The sequence below is a fragment of the Notolepis coatsorum genome (assembly GCF_963971535.1).
Source record: "Notolepis coatsorum genome assembly, chromosome: 10".
Taxonomy (NCBI): domain Eukaryota; kingdom Metazoa; phylum Chordata; class Actinopteri; order Aulopiformes; family Paralepididae; genus Notolepis; species Notolepis coatsorum.
The window spans coordinates 50,629,696-50,652,012 of record NC_140174.1 but is presented as its reverse complement, the minus strand read 5'-3'; the positions used below and the strand labels follow the sequence as shown (position 1 = coordinate 50,652,012).

The following is a 22,317-nucleotide window of genomic DNA, read 5'->3' as shown; positions in this document are numbered from 1 at the left end:
CATTTTCTATTTTTCTCCCATCCCAATTTTTTTCGTATCGTCCAATTCTACCCTCCCCTGTCTCGAACGCTGTTAGGCCATGCCTCCCACAAGCCTTGTAGACCAGGCCCAATGCAAGTTGCTGTACTCTGTTGTCTACTCTAAGCCATCCTAGGTTGTCAAAATGGGCAGGGGTGAGGTGGGTTTTAGGAGTAAGGTCAAGCAGTAGTCTGACCAGTTTGTTTTGTGATGTTTTTAGGGCCTTTGAGGTGCTTGGTACCTCAAGCATAGTCGTAGTACCGTTGAATGAGTGCTCCTGTTAGGGCGTGTTCACACCTGAAAGTCCGGGGATAGTCTGGATAGTCCGGACTTTCTGGTGGACCAAATGTGAAAATGATACATTGTTTGATTTTGGTCTGCGTTCACACTACCCTGTTTGGTGCGGATCTAATTTGTAAACAAATGACATGCTGTCGCCAAGTCGTTCATCTATTGGACTAGCACTCACAAACATAACAGTTGCAGACAGCGTCTCTTGTGATAAAGGAGAGAGATACTGTCATTACGAGCGTGGCGCAAGTCTACTAGAGAGTAGAGATATATATAGAGAGAGAGAGAGAACGAGAGAGACTGTCCGCGCGCGGCGCCAGTCTAGAGAGACAGAGAGAGGAAGAGAGAGAGAGGCAGAGAGAGGACGAGAGAGACTGTCCGCGCGCGGCGCCAGTCTAGAGAGACAGAGAGAGGAAGAGAGAGAGAGAGGACGAGAGAGACTGTCCGCGCGCTGCGCCAGTCTAGAGAGACAGAGAGAGAGAGAGGCAGAGAGAGAGAGAGGCAGAGAGAGAGAGAGGACGAGAGAGACTGTCCGCGCGCCTGTCATTCATTTGAGTTGGGTCGCGCGCAAGCTGTCACTTGGCGCTGTCAAGTTGGGTCGCGCGACCGCCGCCACTAGGCACCTGTCACTCATTTCAGTCATTTGCTCTAGATTAGATACTATATAAAGTTCGTTTTGCGTTCACACCAACAGCAAACGAACCATGGTCCACTTTGAAACGAACCGAGTCCCAACTTTTCAAGAGGACCATGGTTCGGTTGTTTGGTCCTCATTATAGTTCGGTTTGCGTTCATACCTGTACAAACCAAACTAGTGATGCACCGATGTGAAAATTGTGGCCGATACCGATAACCGATATTAATATTGCTGTTCTGGCCGATACCGATATTTACCGATGTCGATATCTCTGTATAGAAAACACGTTTTTATGATAATCAAATAAAGAGCTATTTTCCAAAACGCATAATTTTTTTTACTTTTGTAACTTATTTTCAGAAATGACTGATATTTTGAAACTATTTAAGGCCAAAACATGTAAAAAGAAGGAAAAAAAGATTAAAAAAAAAGAAAAAAAAATGTATTTATTTTTATTTTTTTTATATCGGCCCTATCTTGATATCGGACCGATACCGATGTGTAAAAAAACGGCCATATCGGCCGATATTATATCGGCGGCCGATATATCGTGCATCACTTTACCAAACGGACTATCGATCTAAAGGGACCATGGTCCACTTAAAGGGACCATGGTCCACTTAAAGTGGACCAAACAGGGTAGGTGTGAACGCGCCCTTGGAGATTGATTGATTGATTGATTGAAAACTTTATTAACAGATTGCAGAATGGGTACAATACAGTACAGCTCAATACACACAATTGTTATGGGGATGCAGACCAGAGAAAGACTTTCGTCTTGTTTACATCAGGGTCCCCCATTTTCAATTCATCTGGACATATATGACATACATGACATACAGATAGTCAGTACTGCTACATCTATACATTTATGACATACCAGATTAGCAAATACAGTACTGTTTGTGATACAGAAGGAGTCAGGAAAAGGGAGTATATACATTTGACGTAGAAACTGTACATTGGAGGAGGTTGGGTGGAGGGGGGGTTGGGTACACTGGGATATTGACAACCATACTGGGTAATCTACATTGGAGGTGGTTGGGGGGGGGGGGGCACACTGTATATACAAGCAAAACTGTACATTGAGGGGGGGAGGGGGAGACACTGTACAAACAAACAAAATTGTACATTGGACTATTGACAAAACCATACTAGGTAAATGACTGTACATTGGAGGGGGTTGGGTTAGGATATTTACAGGGGCCAGTGTTGAATTGCAGTCTCCCGTAGGTGTCCCTTGAGAGAGGTTTTGAAAGTGGGTAGTGATCCACATTCCTTTACAGCTTTGGGTAGGGCGTTCCACATTGATGTGGCATAATTGCGAAACGTGTTTAGTCCCTTATTTGAGCCGAATCTGGGTTTAACATGATTTGTGGAGCTCCCTCTGGTGTTGTGATCGTGGTATTCACTGACCTTTGGGAAGTATTTTGACATGTACATGGGTACCTTGGTCGTGTAGTGTATCTTGTAGACCAGGCCCATTGCAAGTTGCTGTACTCTGTCGTCTACTCTAAGCCATCCTAGGTTGTCAAAGTGGGCAGGGGTGAGGTGGGTTCTAGGAGTAAGGTCAAGCAGTAGTCTGACCAGTTTGTTTTGAGATGTTTGTAATTTTGTTTTTAGCGCCTTTGAGGTGCTTTGGTACCATGAGGTGCAAGCATAGTCGTAGTACCCCTGAATGAGTGCTCCTGCCAGAGTCTTCAGGGTATTATTGTTTACCAGAGAGGAGATCCGGTACAAGAATCGAGTTCATTGGTTGACTTTTTTTATTACATTGGATGCCATTTTGTCACAGGAGAGATTAGCCTCTAGGATGGAACCCAGGTAGGTAATTTCATCTTTCCTTGTGACAATATTGTCACCCACTGTAACTGAGAAGCCGTCGGTCTTGCTGAGTTTGTTATTTGAACCGAAGAGAATGGACTCTGTTTTGCCCATGTGTAATGATAGTTTGTTATCAGCGAGCCATATGCAGATTCTGCCTAGTTCCGAGCTGAGGGTTTTTTCAACCTGTAACTTGTTCTTGTCAGAGACCAGCAGGGCTGAGTCGTCCGCAAACAGGAACAAGTTGCAGTCACAAGCTGACGACATGTCATTTGCATAAATTAGGAACAGTAGCGGTCCTAGTATGCTTCCTTGTGGAACACCACAGCTCACTGTGAGGGGGGGGGATAGGGTACCGTTTACCTCCACCATCTGTTCCCTCCCCTCAAGGTAGGATTGTATCCAGCTCACTGATAGACTATCAAAACCAGTTGCTTTTAGCTTGTCAATCAGAATGGAGTGATTGACCGTGTCAAAGGCCTTTTGTAGGTCCAGCATGACCATGCCGCAGTATTTGCCTGCGTCTACCTCTTGTTTGATGTGGTCATTCAAATAGAGAAGGCATGTGTCAGTGGAGTGGGATGTTCTGAAGCCAGATTGGAATTCGTAGATTAGATTTTTTTCCGCTAGGTACTTTTCGACCTGTTCGTAGACTATTTTTTCCATGACTTTCGAGATGGAGGTGAGAATAGAAACAGGGCGGTAGTTGCCTGGGTCTAATTTGCTGCCCTTTTTGTGCAGAGGGGTCACCCTCGCAATTTTGAAGTCCTTGGGGACGTGTCCCTGTTTTATGGAGAGGTTTATTATGTGTGTGATGATTGGGGTGATGGCGGCTGCTGAGTCTCTGAGGAATTTGGAAGGGATGTTGTCGTGGCCAGTGGCCTTGTTAGGTTGGTCTTCAAGGTATTCTTGTTTACGAGAGAGGAGATCCGGTACAAGAATCTTGTTCGTTGGTAGACTTTTTTTTATTACATTGGTTGCCATTTTGTCACAGGAAAGATTTGCCTCTAGAATGGAACCCAGGTAAGTAATTTCATCTTTCCTTGTGACAACATTGTCACCCACTGTAACAGAGAAGCCGTTGGCCTTGCTGAGTTTGTTATTTGATCCAAAGAGAATGGACTCTGTTTTACCCAGGTGTAACGATAGTTTGTTATACAATGGCATGCACATTTCTTGATTCTGATTGGCTGAAACAGTGAAGTTGCCGGTTGTTATTTAGTATAACACACTCCACGTGACCCCAGATCCCTCCCACAACCGAATTACTTTATTTTTTCTGTCTGAATCAATCCGCCATAGATAGAAAAATGGAAGTATGAATAGCTTTTGAACGAATCCTCCAAAAAAGATAGTCAACTGGAATATGTTAGTTTGTTACATACACATGGATTATGTAATTAATTTGTCATGACTCATTGTCAAACAAAAGAAAATCAAAAAAAGAAAAGAAAAAAAATTGTCAACGTCTTTTTTTTTTTTTTTTTACAGATTTGATTGATTGATTGATTGAAAATTGTATTACCAGATTGCAGAATGGGTACAATACAGTACGGCTCAATACACACAATTGTTAAAGGGTTGCAGACCAGAGAAAGACTTTCGTCTTGTTTACATCAGGGTCCCCCATTTTCAATCAATCAATCAAACCGGTTGTTATTTGATTGATTCATTGATTGATTGATTGATTGATTGAAAATTTTATTACCAGATTGCAGAATGGGTACAATACAGTACGGCTCAATACACCCAATTGTTAAGAGGAAGCAGACCAGAGAAAGACTTTCGTCTTGTTTACATCAGGGTCCCCCATTTTCAATTAATCATAACATATATGACATACATGACATACAGATAGACAGTACTGCTATTCTATAGCAATAATATAACAACCACCCCTAGGCGTGATCTAATTCCTATAACACACTCCTGCGCGCAGGGCCGCCTCAGGGGGTGTGCGAGCAGTGCGGTCGCACAGGGCCTCGCGGGAAGGGGGGCCTCGCAAAAAAAAAATGAAAAAAAAATATATATTTTTTTTTTATTTATTCTTTTTTTTATTATTTCTTTTTATTTCTTTTTTATTTTTTGCGAGGCCCCCCTTCCCGCGAGGCCCTTTTTTATCACAGACCTAAAATCTAGTTTTGCTTATATATTTCACATTAGACACGTTTGTAGAATGTTCCTGGCTCTGCGGCTCTGCAGCAGACATACTCACTATTGGAGCTCTGGGGCTCTGCAGCAGACATACTATTGGTTTCAACGAAGGGAGGGGTTACATCATGTGTACGCCGGCTTGCGTCAGCTGCGTTTGACTATTTCGCGCGTGCAGCTTTGGAGGTTATGCTTAGTTATGCCAGCCAAAACGAAGAGGACGGTCATTCGGCAGATGGACTGAAGATGAAAGTTGTTGCATGTTAGACAGTTCAGTCAGGCTAGCCATCCCGGCTATAGGCAGGGACAGCTAGTTAGCTTTAGCTACGTTATAATATTGAGTGCTAACGTGTGGTTCAGTCGGGATAGCCATGATGATGTCGGCTAGTAGCTAGCTTAGCTAAAGGCTAACTAGCGTTAGCTAACCTAGAGAGAGCGCGTGCAGCATTGTTATGCCAAGATGAAGAGGACGGTCATTCGGCAGATGAACTTCGTCAACTCCACGCGGTTGTCTCCATCCTCTTGGACGTTTGGTGAGTTTTTAATGCACTCTATTCTATTCCCGCCGTGGATATCTCTCTCTCTCTCTCGGGAGCCAAACGGGCCAGCTAGCTGTTGTAGTAGCTAACGGTGTGTGGCCTGCTGTCAGCACCTGGTGCGAGGGAGGTGAGCTTGGTGTTTCATTATGAGAATATCTCCATGCTCAAGTCGGCTATAGTCCGCGAGGGACTTGTTGCCGGCACCGCTATGGTAAACACCACTCTGTAGCAGTGGCGGCTCGCCACTAGGGGCGCTCGGGCGCCGCCCCCCCTCAGGAACTACCCTGGTTATATGAGAGAACAAGAAAAATACGGTTTTAGTTTTTTGTTTTATAGCCCTATAAATAATATAAACATGTTTAAAATGAATAATATTTACTCATTTTAAGTATGTTTGTATTTCCAATGCACAATATAACGTTATTATCGCAATTAAAAAACACTCGTTTTCCAGAGCAGGAAGTGACATCACGTTTTTTTTTTTTTTTTTTTTTTTTTGTATTTCTCGGCCCGGGCTATACGCGATAGCGCTCTGAGTGCGCGTCACAGTTTGATCGCTGTATCCGTCACAGCCAATCAGTGCATAACGCGTTGTGCGTTGAAATATGACTATTATGTTGGAATCCGGGCACGATTTGAAGCGGTCTAGCCAGTAGCGTCAAGAATATCTGTAGCCGCATTTCGCGGAGACGCTCTCTGATTGGCCGACGCCAGTATTTTTTTCCGTAGCAGAATTTCACAGAGACGATCTCTGATTGGCCGAATCCAATTTCTAATGTTCCAATTCTAGCTTCTAGCTTCCTAGGTTGGTTCCTAGGTTGGTCCTAGGTTGTTTGTCTTAGAGCGTGCCGTGACTGCAAGTTCTTTAGACTGTTAAGCTTAGGCACTCTTTCAAAGTTGGTTAAGGTTAGTGTAACTGAGGGGTACAATTCCCTGACTGTATTGATAAGTATGGTATCATTAAACCACTACCGCTTTATGTACTTTAACTACTGGCCATACAGTACACGATATCTAAATATGATCAACACTTTCCCACCATGAAACCAAGTCCACACAAAGGTAATAATCAAATATTTAATATATAGCAAAAGGTACATATAATATTCACCATTACATTTATGATTTGGATGCTCTTGTAAGGCAAATGAGTACTCGTAGGCAAATCAACACTGAATGTCCAATCTCTGGTTACGCAGGAAGCAAGTATACAACCTGGCTCTTAAGGAATTATATCTATGGTCACTTAATGATTATAGCTGGATATACTGTAGGGGTCCTCCCGGTTGTAGGCCGGTAGGGGGGGTAGGAGAGCCGTCGGCAGTATCCCGTCTGGTCAACGATTTCTAGGGAGACTTCACGTACAGAAGACAGTGCAGTAGAATCTTGATCCACAGATGAATACACCTTGGCTCTCTTGTAGGCTGTAGCTGTAGCTGTAGCTCCACAGTGAAGAAGAAGCGAGGCGACCTCAGTCTGGTCTGAGCGCCGTCTCACCTTGACTCCTTTCGGGGTAGATCCAACACTCACCGGTGTTGGCGATTATCCGCTCCACAAATCAAAGTACCAAAGCAAATATATATTCCATGCCGCTTAGGGCTCAGCAGTCGTCGGGTAGGTAATCCAATGTACAGGTCCACTCGGTCCTCGCCTAGAACTCCTCGGATGAAAGCACCACGTGTGGTCTGCCCAACCTGGTTAAGACTCTAGATAACACGAGGAAGCGACGGGGATGCTGCTCACTTTAGAACTCTAACCGCACGATGCACCATACATAATAGACTATTATTACTCAATAGAAATACGGTGCCAAACTCTGGCAATTCAGCTATTAATTCGCACGAGGTCTCAATGCTATTCTAAGGCCAAACAGGCCATACTACACCGCACGCGGTGTCGCGGTATCGTGGGGTGAGGCTTCACGTTCTGTTACTTAGTTGGGTAGAAGGGTAAAGGACTAAGGGATAAGAGGAATTCTACATTTACTTGCGCCCTATTTATATGCACGGTGAACAAATAGTGCCACTCTCTTTTCGGTAGCCGTATTCCTGCGCAGAGCCGGGGCTAGTAGAGACATGTTTCGTCCGTACCATTGAACTTGGCTCCAAGGGGCTTGTCCCTGGCGCCAGGTCCTTGTCCAATAAGAGAATGAACTATTATGGGCTATAGTAGACTAAAGGAATATTCCGTGTATATGTACAAGGAATATACAAGGGATATCAAACGATATACAAATACTATTCAATATATATCCATAAATAAATATATATATTCGGTTTAATCTGATCCTTCACAACAGTTAGAGTTTGTCTTAGAGCATGGCGATAGAACGCCAGGTAGTTTGCAGTCTGTTCGAGCGGAAATGGACAAAGGAATGTACTTGTGTTGTGCTAACGAGCTAACACTTGGCTAACAAGCTATATGGCGGATTATACATGTTTATCAAGCTCTCCTGCCCTGGACGTTTCAACTAAACAGTGAGTCTCTCTCTCTCTCTCTCTCTCTCTCTCTCTCTCTCTCTCTCTCTTCTCTCTCTCTCTCTCTCTCTCTCTCTCTCTGTGGTTAACGTTAACGTTTGTAAATAGTTTTTTTTAGGAGCAGTACTGTTAGGCTACTGCTGGCCATTCATGAAGCGAGACATTGCTGATTGTTTATTTATTTTATAACACAAGACTATGACTACCAACTGCCTAGCCAGCCGTGTATCAATCTTGGATGCAATAATAACGTTACTTACCACACTGACTATGTCGATGGCTCATTGATTTAACTACTGCAGCTCTCTCGGATTGAAAATATGTGGATTATGGCTTGTTCAATATCGTCTATGTTTGAATGAATGAATGAATGAGAACTTTATTAACAGATTGCAGAATGGGTACAATACAGTACGGCTCAATACACACAATTGTTAAGGGGATGCAGACCAGAGAAAGACGTTTGTCTTGTTTACATCAGGGTCCCAGATTTTTGATTCATATCGATAGTTTAATAGCTAGCCTTGGCTTGTTTAACAATATGCAAAATATGTGTACAGCCCTGTACTCATACTGAAGTTATTCTTGGTATATAATAGGTCTGATTGTGTAACGAATCGATTCCACGTCGCGCTGTGTGTGAGAGAGAGAAGGAGAGAGGGAGAGATCTGCCTGTGTTTGGAGACGGGCGAGTTTTGTTTCTAACTTTTCTATTTATATATTGTGTTTCAAGTTGTGAATTAGAGTCTAGACCAGTGGTTCCCAAAGTCGGGGTCGCGACCCAAAGGTGGGCCGCGAGCAGCCACGGATGGGCCGCGAGATGATTTAAAAAAAAAAAAAAAAAAAAAATTATTTTTAATTTTTTAATTTTTAATTTTTTAATTTAATTTTTTTTTGTCAGGTCACTGAACTTAGAAGCAGGCCAGGACAGTGTTTCTAGTTGTATTCTAAAATTCTATTCTATTGTATTCTAAAATGTGACTATATGGTTTTATATTAACTTAATAAATAAACAAAAACGAAAAATCTACTTATTTCAACGAACATTTCAAACTAAATAACAGATTATGCACATAAAACGCTGAAAACAACCGAAGCAACAATAGTATTTTAATGAGGCTATTATTATTATCATTATTATTTTGCAACAAGTTAGCCCTCTCATAAATAGCACATATAAATGAATAACTAACTTGAACTAACTTAATAGGATTGAAGTGATATTTGGCTTAAAAAATCGGTCGCCTGAAAAAAAAAAAAAAAAAAAAGGCCAGACGATGTGCATTGGGCCGCGGCTCTCTGACGCCTTATTTTCTGGGCCCCGGCCTGAAAAGTTTGGGAACCCCTGGTCTAGACTATACTTTATTTGACTGGTTGTGTGTTGTTGTAGTAACAGCTGAGCGACTCGTTCATAAGAGCCGATTCATTGCCGTGAGCGTGAGTCGAATCGCTCACGTCTTGCCATGAGTCTGTTGCGTGGTACTGTACTGTACATGTTTGCAAAATGTTTGGTATAGCGCCCCTAGTGGCGAAGTACCCACCGGCCGCCACTGCTCTGTAGTGGGACGTGTTTTCCCTTCTCTCTTCGGATGAGAAGAGGAAAACACAGCGGCTGTCTGAAGTGTTGGCCTGTATTGCTTTTCTCACGTTGTACAGTTTTTCAGTGGTAGCCGCATAGCTTGCTTCTGTGTTAGCTAGTGGTTAGCAATAGCCGGGTTGAGCTAACTGTTAGCCAGTTAGCTGTTTAGCTACGACGTTAGCTGCTCGTTTTCGCTCGGCTGGGAACGTTAGCTTGATGCTATCAGTTAGCCTAGAGTTAGCTGTTAGCTTGTGCTACGACCATTGACATTAGCCGTGAGAATAGCAGGCCCTGGCACTCTGACTACGACATCATCTTTGACAGAAGATGTAGTCGGGCCTGCACCATGACAAGGCCCGGCCATAGCTTCTCTTTGTCCCGCCAGCGAGAGGCCTTTCGTCAACGTGGAGACCTGTGTTGCGGCCTTTCGCCCTGCGTTCCTTGGTGCAGGTAAGATGTCCATTGGACATTACCCCACTCTTCCTTCCTTCCCCTCCCGAATGTTTTGTTAATAACGATGTTTTTTTCCAGGCAAAACATATGTTACTTCACAACATTTGGATATACGACATGTGCTGTGTGTGAATTGTCTTGGTCGTTTGTGTAGCTTGGGTAGCGTTGGCCAAAGCTGTGTGTGGCCTGGTGTCAGTACCTGGCTACTCTATTTGCAGTTAGCCTATTTAGATGATGTCGGCCATTGGCTCCTTGCTACTTTGTTTTCTCTGGTATAGACCCTCTTCTCTTTGGATTTAAGTGTTGATCTTTGTCCTTTTGGATCTATGTATATTCATGTTGCCTTTGTGAAGTTATCTTTTCCTTCTGTTTTGTTCTTCCATTAAAAGTTGAATATCCTTTAGGGGCTCATCTTTGCTTATCTCTCTCATACATGCTCTCTCTCTAACACACACACACACACACAGACATGCTCTCTCTCTCTAACACACAAACACACATGCTCTCTCTCTCTCTCTCTTTCTAACACACACAGACATGCTCTATATCTCTCTCGAACACACAAAATGACATGCTCTCTCTCTATATATTTCTCTCTCTTTCTAACACACATATACATGCTCTCTCTCTAACACACACACACAAACAGACATGCTCTCTCTCTATCTCTCTCTTTCTAACACACACAGACATGCTCTATCTATCTCTCTCTCTCTTCAATTCAAATGGGCTTTATTTCACATTCTTGTATTTCTCTCAGTAGGTATGGGAGTTTTGAGTTATTGTCGATGTTTTCAAAGTCTCTTTGGGTGTTTGCAATTTGTGGGAAGTATGTCTTGGTATAGTGGGCAGGTTGTTAAGAAGTGGAGCTCGGTTTCCACCTCATCTTGTGTGCAGTGGGTCTGTCTTCGCTTGGGAGCCAGGTCTGCCTATGGTGGCCTTTCTCGATGGCTAGGCTGTGCTCGCTGAGTCTGTACCTAGTCAAGGATCTTCAGTCACAGTGCTCAGGTATTCTGCCACTGTGTACTCTCTGTTTAGGGCCAAATAGCATTTCAATTTGCTCTGGTTTCCAATGTGTCTCTCTCTCTCTCTCTGGCCTTGCTCTGGTGGAGGGTCAGGGGCATTGCCGGGTCTGTGCAGCGATAACACTGTATATTGACTGTAGAACGGGAGCTCTCTCTCGCTCTCTCTCTTGCTATATGTTGACTGTATCTAGCCCAGCCTCGGGCAGCGCTATTATTTAAGAATATGTTGACTGTATGAAAAAAAACAAAAAAAAAATTATATATATATATATATATATTTTTTTTTTACCTTTTAGGGGGGGGGGGGGGCTCGCGTTTAAATCTCGCACAGGCCTCGCATTTCTCCCAGGCGGCCCTGCCTGCGCGTGGAGAGTCAGGTGCAAATTCTGCGTTCAGAGCTGAGGGCTTTTTCAACCTGCAACTTGTCCCTGTCAGAGACCAGCAGGGCTGAGTCGTCTGCGAACAGGAACAAGTTGCAGTCACAAGCTGCTGATGACAAAGTCAACGTCAAAGTCAGCTTTATTGTCGCTTTCATAATGTGCAAGACATACAGAAAAGTGAAATTTCGTTTCCCCTTCCCACGGTGTAAAAAAATTAAAAAAATCTAATAAAGTAAATAAACATAAAGTAACATAATATACGTAACATGGGACACGACACGATGTACACACTATACAGGGCTATACAGTATAAACAGTGGCTAAAAGTGTTTATGTATGATTGAAATAACATGTAATTTGCATAAATTAGGAACAGTAACGGTCTTACCTCTTCAACTAGAGCAGAAAATTGATCAAGCCGAGCGTAAGACAAGTCTCCGCAGACCAACGTACGTTTCATCGAGTCAGGATCGATCAGCGATCCTTTGATTTGTTTGACAAAGTAAACCGATTTGTTTTGGGAGATTGTTTGGAATCCTGAAGTGGGCAGCAAAAGCCCAGCTGCATTTAGTGACACGACCAACGTAGTTTGGTCTGATTTGTCTAAAAACTGCTGAATCACTTGTCTGTTGTCCTCGATGGTAATGCATTTCTGCCACTGGTCCTGTTTCAGTTTCATAGTCTTTAGAACATACTCTTCTAAGAATTTAAATCTTCCGTCTGCCATCGGCGAATCCTCCATGTTTTAGAGTTGTGCGGGTCCTAAACACAAGAGGTATTCTTGAACCCTTTCGACTGTCCCGGGATAGGAGTGAAGTGATTGTCCCCGTGGCCTCCATAGCAACAGAGTGTTTGCATTAATTAGGTCGTTGCTTGGGGGACAAACGTGACCTGCCACTGACCCATGCTATTCTTCTCATTATCAGTGTTGGATAGGTGAGTGAAGTGATTGTTTGCTTGGGAACTTGCTGGGTGGCTTTGAGAAGCCTATGGAATTAAATCAGGTGTTAAAAGTTACAAGTGAAAGTCCAGTGGTCTACAGTAGGCTGCTTTGTCAAAATAAATCAGTTAAAAAAAAAAAAAAAAAAAAAAAAAAAAAAAAAAGAATAATAATAATAATAATAATAATAATAATAATAATAATAATAATAATAATAATAATAATAATAATAATAATAATAATAATAATAATAATAATAATAATAATAATAATAATAATAATAACTATATGAAAACGTTCATGGCTATAGAGGCTATATTCGGTTGAATGAAGGGAAGACATAAATAAAGAGAAACCCCTATTGACTGTATAATCATAGATACCCTCACAGAACGCTGCAGTTGCACCGAGCTGCCACAAAGTGGCGTGAGTGGAGTGAGAACAACATCTAATGTCTGATCCAACAGACTTTTCCAACTGAACGAACAGGGCAACCTGTTGCAGAGAAGCGCCAACACAGCCCACAGCTGGATTAGTTAAGAATAGCATACACCCATTATTGCTGGAAGCTCATGCAAATCAGACAATAAATCAAACAAAACAAAACAGAAGACAAGAAGATGCTACCCATGTTGGATTTACTATCTGTCCCCTGTTTCCTGGCAAGACACGGTCAAAACACACATGAACAGTTTGTATTGGCCCCTCTTTGGCCCCCAAAACAGCCGTCCCTGCATCATCAAGGCGTATGTAAAAATGGGCTGTAGAAAACAGAATGTGTTTGTTTATTCAATACTCTGATGTACGAATTTAAAACAGAATTATCAGCAGCGTGTTTTGTCTCTGTCCTCTTTTGTCCCAAAGTTCGAAGGGAGGGGAAAGCCCTTGCTAAACACGATGGACCTCCAAGGAAGTGTGTGTGTGTGTGTGTGTGTGTGTGTGTGTGTTTTGTGTGTAAGTGGGCGTGCATGCTGTTTTGTACAGTGTGTCCTGAATCCAGAATCTGTATCCAAGGAGGTTCGGTACGCTCTCTTCTCGTCTTTGAAGATTACCATGACAGACCAAAGAGACCTATCAGGGTCAGACTTTCCATTTCAAAATCAAAAGAGCCTCTTCATCACTGATAGGGGGAGGGCTGTTGCAAGCAACCAGTCGTTGGTGACAGTCTACTGTAATACATGGACTATGATGCCTGAATGTCTGGGGTCTCCAAGAGTGTCAGAGCTGTTTGTAGTATGACTAACATAGTGTATTTAGACCTGTATCACTGTACATATTAATATTACAACTCAGTACATACATCTGATCAGCAATAGACTCAGTAGTACTAATTTATATATGGTATACCCAGTTTAATCACCTGCATTGTATATTACTATTGCACTCTGGTTGGATGCCAAACTTATTTTCATTGTACTGTACTTGTGCTGTATAATGACAATACATTTGAATCTAATATGTCAGAAGAGTCAGCCATAGAACGTGTAACTAAGGCCAAAAGAAACATTATAGCCCACACTATTAATCACAAACAGGCTGAGGCTACAGTACCTATTTTAGGATTGTAGGATTTTAAGTATTCGCAATCGCAGTAGTGCGTTTTTACCCCAAATAGTCTAAACAGATTTGGCTTATTTTTTATTCTGTACGATTGCTGTACTGCTTGTGACGAGGAGATCCACAGGAACATCTGACCACAACAATTAAAGCCCCAATCAGTGATCCAAACATAAACAAGTGGGTAGCCCCACCACCAAAATTGAGAAATAGGAATGGAGACATGTTTTCATATACTCTTGTTGATGGACTGAGCTATTGCTATTGTATTGTATTTGCTGTATTTTGTGGCCTTAAAAGGTTTATTTATGTTGGTAATGTTTGTAAACACTGAGGTGAAACAGACTGTGAGGTTCATTGGGATAAGAAGGTTCCATAACTGTTCAAGAATGTATTTGAACATACCACACACTTATACAGTTAAAAAATAATCCGGATTGGGCCTTTAAAGAAACAAGTATTTTAATAAGACAGATGCAGTCGCCTGGCATGCTGTCGCAACATCTGTGTTTATGTTAGCTTATCAGAGACTTACTACATGAATATGAATTAATAGAGTATGATGTAAGGATAGCAAGCACTCATGTGAATGACAGTGAACTTATTACTATATAAATCATGTCTTTACCCTGGTTTGCTGTTTGACCGTTACATTTCACCTGACTCTTGTAAAGTTTACCCAATAATGGCTTAACATCAAACATTATAAAGTGGTATAAAAAGGTATTTATTAACTTGTTAACATTCTTTGTTTTACCATCTGAAATGTGGTGGTCCCGTTCCCTGTTTCCTTTTTTATTGCTTTCAGATGTGGACCAAGGCAATGGTTTAAATTAAAGGTGAACTATGTCGTTTTGTGAGTCAGAGAAGTGAATCATTTCTCATTTCTATTTAATCAACAAACCGTCCGCAGAGGAACACTGTTTTGAAGCTAGAAAGCTACCTGAAAAGTTACCATTTCACTGCTGTTGTTTCCAAAGGCAGGGCCTGCAATTTAGTTAACAAACACATTCTACCTGTGAGCCATCCACTCCATAACACACCCTTCTCTCAATCCCCCTCTACTTTACTTACTCCCCTCTCTGCCCCCCCCCCCTTTCCCTTGTCATGTGTATTCGTTGTTGTCCTTCATTGTCCTTAGTTGTAATTTGTTTGTCAATATCTAGTCTGAGTTCCCCCCCTCCGAGAGGGCAATGAAATATATATTTTTTAATATTTTTCTTATTTTACTACACTTTTTATTTAATTTTGTACTGTAAATAATTAAAACGTATACTAAATAATAAAGTTGTCCCCCGAAGAGGGGGGGGTGGATGGAGTGCCCTCAAAAAAGGGGCGGGAAAAAAGCAAAAAAAAAAAAAAAAAAAAACATTCTAGGCGTATGGTTGATTCACAGTGCCTAAAAATTATTTAGTTTTAATTTATGATAACACAAGATATTCTAAGAATGGCAGTAAATGTCTTTTGCGGGCTCTGCAAACAAACCCCCCTCCTCCGAAACTGCAGTGTGCCTTTAAAGGAAAGTAAAGGGGCGACACATTACACTTGAATGTGGCTCAGGAGGTAGAGCGTCGTCTGGTAATCGGAAGGTTCCCGGTTCTATTCCGGCTTCTCCCAGCAGCATGTCGGAGTGTCCTTGGGGAAGTCACTTAACCCCTAACTGCTCACAATGAGCATGTTGGCACCTTGCATGGTTGCCTCTGCCGTGAATGTGTACTGTAAGTGAATGAGTTGTAAAACGCTATATAAATGCAGTCCCAAGTAACAACTTTCCCCTTTGTCCTAAATTCAGTGTATCAACACATCATGAATTTATCTGAAACACTCCTCAACACTGCAGCCATGGCAACCATGGCTACATAATTTCCCAGAGTCTAGTAGTGATCATCAACCACATTCATTTTGTGCAAAGACAAAAGACATTTGTCATCACATAATAACCAAATGTGCACGCAACGAGAGGCAAAAATCTAAAACAATGAATCACATTATCTCTAAATGGAGTAATAATAGCTTATTCATACCACATTATCTACAAATCGCAAGCGTTTGCAGACATTCCACAATGTCTAAGTCCGGTTTGTAAATTAGTTTTACTTGATACATTTCCAGGGCCTCTCTCTGGGGCCAGGAACTCCAGACACACACCTGTTGAGACAATCTTTCTCCCCTGTCTTCACTGTGTTCTAGTCCAGGTAGGATTCTACAGCATGTCTTTTACGCTGCAATTATTCCAGTCCAATCACTGAAACCACTTTCACATTCATCACTCAGGTATGTCTGCCTTACGTCAATACGGCAATTATATTTCCGTTACGAGAGTTCCGTAGTGTTTAATGCCTGCATCACAGAAGGGACATTCGTATTTATCGGAACAGTGTTTTTGTGCTTTTGTCCAGATGTTTTCCTGGTCCTCTCCAAGAATACTGCAGTTTTGCATAATTGTGGCCTATCAACAGTGCCCATCTAGGAGGCATGCAAAACACACACATGCACGTATACACACACACAACGTTTGCAAATGAAGTAGCTTTAACCAGTGGTGGAAGAAGAATTTACTATTACTTAAGTAAAGTTATACCATAATAGAATAGTACTCTGATTCTACTCAAGTATAAATATTACAATACAGATAGATACTTTAAATAATTAGCCCCAAGAGGGAAATTCAGGTATCCAGTAGCTCTCATCAGTACAGTTGACAGACAGACAGAAAATGGACACACAATAAAAGAGTCAAATGAGTTCAAATGTTAAAGGAACACAGCAACTTTTTGGGAAATTATAAATACACAGGTCACAACATGTTTGTTTACAGGAAAGTTTTGGAGTTGTATTTGGAGTGACTGTTGGGAACTAGGCTACACTGGCACACCTACTTCCAGTGAATGACGCTAAGCTAGGCTAACGGTGCAGCTGTTCTTTAAGCCTAATGCATGCACAGAGAAGAAAAGGGTACAGTATGCATCTGCTTAGTGCTTGTCTAACTCCAGGGTAGATGGCAAATGAGCTAATTTCCCCAAAAGTTGGCGTGTTCCTTTAATTGTTTGTCTGGTGGACAGTTAAAAGTTAAAAGTTAAAAAGCAATGAGATGGACAAACAATAAAGTCAGTACTTAAGTTAAAAGTTAAAAAGGGAGCCAGCAGAAAAAAGAAAAAAAAAGCACAAGAGTGAACGTATAAAGTCCACCAAAATGGAAATACACCACTTTAATACCTAAAAATCGTACTTTGTCAGTCCTTGAATAAAAACACTTCACATAGTGACACATACGGTATTGTCTTGCAAACAATTTGTGGTTATAATTGTATTTATACCCTATTATTAGCCTACTATCAACAACCACAGGAGGGGGCTGCGGGATAACGCACCAATAAACCACTGTATCTCCGTTTGTCGCACTCTCTCTCAAACACACGCATGTGTGTAAAACAGCAGTCTCATGTCTGTGGGCCTGAGAATTACTTCATACATGTGATGTGACCAGTGCGTGCCAAGCAAAACGAACTCTCTCAATGATAATACCGTACGGTAGTTAAACACGCTCATGGTTGAAACAGAACTTATGGTTGAAGTTGGACATATTTTCATACATTTTAGCCGCCACCACCGGGGAACTGATACCAAAAGCATGCAAAGACCACAGATGGGCTCCGAAATGTTTTATTCATTTAGAATCGAATTGGATTTTTTGTTTTACCTTCAATCTGCCACATGAAAAAAATCATCAGGGACCCTGATATAAACAAGACGAAAGTCTTTCTCTGGTCTGCATCCCCTTAACAATTGTGTGTATTGAGCCGTAGCCTACTGTATTTATTTTGTACCCATTCTGCAATCTGGTAATACAATGTTCAATCAATCAATCATTGTACTGTCTGTAGTAGGCCTACCCATTCTGCAATCTGTTAATTAAAGTTTTCAACCAATCAATCAAACGCATGTAATATTCGCAATCGCACGAGTAACTGTTGCATGAAGGCATTTGCTTTCACTACCACCAGTTCCAAGTAATTCCTGGCAAAGTTGGGTAACCGAGCGATTGTGACGCAAAGTCTAGCACTGAGGACATGCCACAACTCATCAGAACAGCCATCTGTTTCTGTAGAACGCTGCTCTCTGCATGTTGCTGGAAACCCAAACCCTGCGGCCCGCCAGGAACACCTCAAGCCTGATTTCCCTACCACTCGTTTACCTGACTGGCCGAGGCTGGAGTTTCGGGTGTGGAGGAGGAGGGGGCGGGCGGGTAGATAACCACCTGAAAGCGACTGTCAATTAATCCTGCAGTTGTTTTGCGGAGGTGTCAGTGGAATCGGTTGAATGCTTGAGGCTTTTGTGGTTCCTATAGTCACATCTACATCTCGACACAACATGAATCGTTTGTAATGGGGCTTCAGTTCTCGGTTCGGATCGAGCTTTTGTTCTCTCATTCTCTTAGTCAATTTATTGCAAAGTAGTCTCTGGACGTTTTTCCATCTAAATCAATCGCATTCATCGGAATTCAATGGGTTTGAAAGATGATTTAAAACGACTCTGGTTGAATTATTGATGTGGTCTCCTCCTCACATCACAGTATTTCACCACATGAAGTTAACTTTTTAGAAAAAAATCTATCCAGGGAATATAAGCGTGCATGCTCTTTATGCAGTGCACACCAGCTGCTTCACACTCATGCAGTTCCACATAATCACACATGGGAGATGCTCAGTACAATCTCAGGGTTATATTCCTGGCTACTGAGCAGTTCCAACTGGATGTGGTTGGGGATTAAGTGCCTTGCTCAAGGGCACCTCAATGGTCATTATTTAGGAAGGGGAGAGAGAGCGTTATAACCGTTATTCATTCATTTCCACCCACCCAGATCTTCCTACCGGTCCAGAGATTGAACCGGTGACTTTCTCGTCACAAGTCCGCTTCACTAGTCTTTAGGCTGTACTCCCAATTTATGTGCGACACAGGTCCCTTCCAAAGCCTTGTGGTTCATTCAGGGATTTAGATCCTCACTGACTGACTGAACTTTATTTTGTCACTAAACATTTTCTTGATATTTTTATTCTATTAAGTCTATATTTTGTGATTCTGTGTGAAGGGGTGACTACTAGCTAAATAAGATTTTCATTGTACGGTGTAACTGTCTGTTTAACTGTGCATATGACAAATAGATATCTTGAATTTTGAATCTGTGTTGACAACATGCACTATGGCTGTGCAGCAGAGTGCAGTACAAGAGGGGCTTCTCATGTGACAACATGCACTATGGCTGTGCAGCAGAGTGCAGTACAAGAGGGGCTTCTCATGTGACAACATGCACTATGGCTGTGCAGCAGAGTGCAGTACAAGAGGGGCTTCTCATGTGACAACATGCACTATGGCTGTGCAGCAGAGTGCAGTACAAGAGGGGCTTCTCATGTGACAACATGCACTATGGCTGTGCAGCAGAGTGCAGTACAAGGGGGGCTTCTCATGTGACAACATGCACTATGGCTGTGCAGCAGAGTGCAGTACAAGAGGGGCTTCTCATGTGACAACATGCACTATGGCTGTGCAGCAGAGTGCAGTACAAGGGGGGCTTCTCATGTGACAACATGCACTATGGCTGTGCAGCAGAGTGCAGTACAAGGGGGGCTTCTCATGTGACAACATGCACTATGGCTGTGCAGCAGAGTGCAGTACAAGGGGGGCTTCTCATGTGACAACATGCACTATGGCTGTGCAGCAGAGTGCAGTACAAGGGGGGCTTCTCATGTGACAACATGCACTATGGCTGTGCAGCAGAGTACTACAGTACAAGGGGGGGGGGTTCTCATGTGACAACATGCACTATGGCTGTGCAGCAGAGTACTACAGTACAACGGGGGGGGGGGGTCTCATGTGACAACATGCACTATGGCTGTGGAGCAGAGTACTACAGTACAAGGGGGGGGGGGGGGGGTTCTCATGTGACAACATGCACTATGGCTGTGCAGCAGAGTACTACAGTACAATGGGGGGGGGGGGTCTCATGTGACAACATGCACTATGGCTGTGGAGCAGAGTACTACAGTACAAGGGGGGGGGGGGGTTCTCATGTGACAACATGCACTATGGCTGTGCAGCAGAGTACTACAGTACAAGGGGGGGGGGGTCTCATGTGACAACATGCACTATGGCTGTGGAGCAGAGTACTACAGTACAAGGGGGGGGGGGGGGGTCTCATGTGACAACATGCACTATGGCTGTGCAGCAGAGTACTACAGTACAAGGGGGGGGTTCTCATGTGACAACATGCACTATGGCTGTGCAGCAGAGTACTACAGTACAAGGGGGGGGGGGGGGGTTCTCATGTGACAACATGTACTATGGCTGTGCAGCAGAGTACTACAGTACAAGAGGGGGGGGGGGGGGGTTCTCATGTGACAACATGCACTATGGATGGCTGTGTAGCAGAGTGCAGTACAAAGGGGGGGGGGGTCTCACGTGACTGCCAGGGCTGGTTTGTTTACTCACTAGGAACCCTTGGGGCCACCCCGTTGATTGAGATGCATACTATAGTAATGGCTTTTGTGTACATATCTTCCTACAAACACACATACACACAACATGTACACACACACGCATGACTCACACATTTGCAATACACACACAGACAACATTTCAGGCTATTTCTGGGGCCAACACTCTGGAGGGATATGACACGTTGAGCGACCCGGGGGTAAGGCCCAGGGCAGTGAGTGTATGAGAAAGCTGATAACAAGCCTAGAGGAAGTCAATGCTGTTTATCTATGCTCTCTGCATAGCTATAATCGCTGGCCCTTGTGGTCATTGAAATATGTGGCCTTACAAATATCTCTAAATAACCCGGGTTCCTTGTTCCCCCTCTGGGGGAGGAGGTGAGAGGCTTTGTGGTGGTGCTGGTGCTGGTGTTGGTGGCAGGCAGTCTTGTACTGTGCCAGTGACGTCTGGGCTGAGCCATGTGGAGGTTTGTCAAAAGGAACACTGATGGTTTTAAAGAGCTCCAGGCCATGACTGGATGGGTAATTTTCATACTTTCAAGATTTGGTGAGAGGCCAAGAGCAACAGGCCAGAGGCTCTCTCTCTGAAACAGGATATTAGGTTAGTAATGGCCGTCCAGGGACCAGCAGAATGACATAAATGTGAGGCTTTTTTCACACTTTATTGTGGAGACCTCATAGAAGCCTGTCCAGCTCTTATGTATAAAAGCCTGTTGTTAATGAGATACTGCAGGCGTGTGATGTAACGAACACCTCTTGGATCGACACCGTGGCCCTGCGGTGTGTGAAAGGGCTGTACGGCTGACGACTCAAGTCTTTAGAGAAATCACACTTAACAACAGTAGTTGTTTTTATTTAGTGTGAAATCACTTAAGGGGCCTATAGCGCTATAGGGCACAGTTCTGAAGAATTGACTGGCTTTCAGTGATGTGCTATTGTGGTGGAACCGGACTCAGACACATTATGTTTTCACTATTAAACCTATATTGATCATGAAGATCTGTCTGACATAATAGATTAGTTTGGTTCAATCACACTATATTATCTCTTTTAGGATCCTTTAAAAATGACAACAATACTTATTTAGCAATTATTATAAAAAGAAATTCCACCATCATCATCATCATCATCATCATCATCATCATCATCATCATCATCATCATCATATGTTCCTAAACCTTTTCGGGGTGTCATGTCAGGACCCACCAGAAGCAGGCCCGCAACCTATTTTGGGTCCTGACCCATAGGTTAAAAAGCCCGGGTCTAAAGCATTGTTGTTGTTTTGCTTTGCAAATAACTGGAATGAAAACCCCTATAATTGCCATAATCATCACGGTAAGAGAGGGTCCGGTGGGCTTTACCCCTGTGGTGACACCTTACCTGGGCTCCATAAAGGTAATTGGCAGCAGCATTAACTCCCGCTGAAAGCCGGGCCGTTCTGGGCCTGGTGAACTCCTTCTAATGGCCATGTAATCAAGCCCAAAATTAGGAGTCAATTATAAGCAGGAATTCACCCATGAGGTCAGCGCCGGGAATGTTCCTGGATACTCACCAGTTTACACTTTTATAAATCAGTTCTGGACCCGTAACAGAGACACACTTGGACAGGCAAGCAGAAGGGGTAAGCAGACGTTTACTAATGCGCACGGGGCAGTGCGGTGTTGGTTGGGACCCCCTGGCTCTGGAGCCACAGATACCCCCTGCTGGCCCCAGGATTTGAGTCCCCTGCCTGGGTCTGTTTTCCTCTGTCTCTCTCTCAGGCCTTCCTACTGTTTCAGCAAAGAAGCAACACTGAACTGGACCTCCCACTCTCCTTTAAAAAAAAAATAAGATTTTCTCATTTCTACACTAGTTGAAACAAGCACCATTTGTAGTACTGTTAACATGGTGAAAATATAGATATTCTATGCCATTCTTTAATATATGAAATGGCAGTTGCAGAATAAAACATTCCT

General features: G+C 42.9%; 1 protein-coding gene across 1 annotated transcript in view; it reads right to left on the bottom strand.

Moving 5' to 3' along the window:
- dnah9 (dynein, axonemal, heavy chain 9) overlaps positions 1-12,116 on the bottom strand; it is a gene marked incomplete at its 5' end in the record, with an annotated part of 366,889 nt that extends 354,773 nt beyond the window's left edge. Inside the window, 1 exon segment of the mRNA XM_084323040.1 lies at positions 11,763-12,116. Within this exon segment, the coding sequence (XP_084179166.1) occupies positions 11,763-12,116 (354 nt within the window).
- Between the last annotated feature and the right edge of the window lie 10,201 nt (positions 12,117-22,317).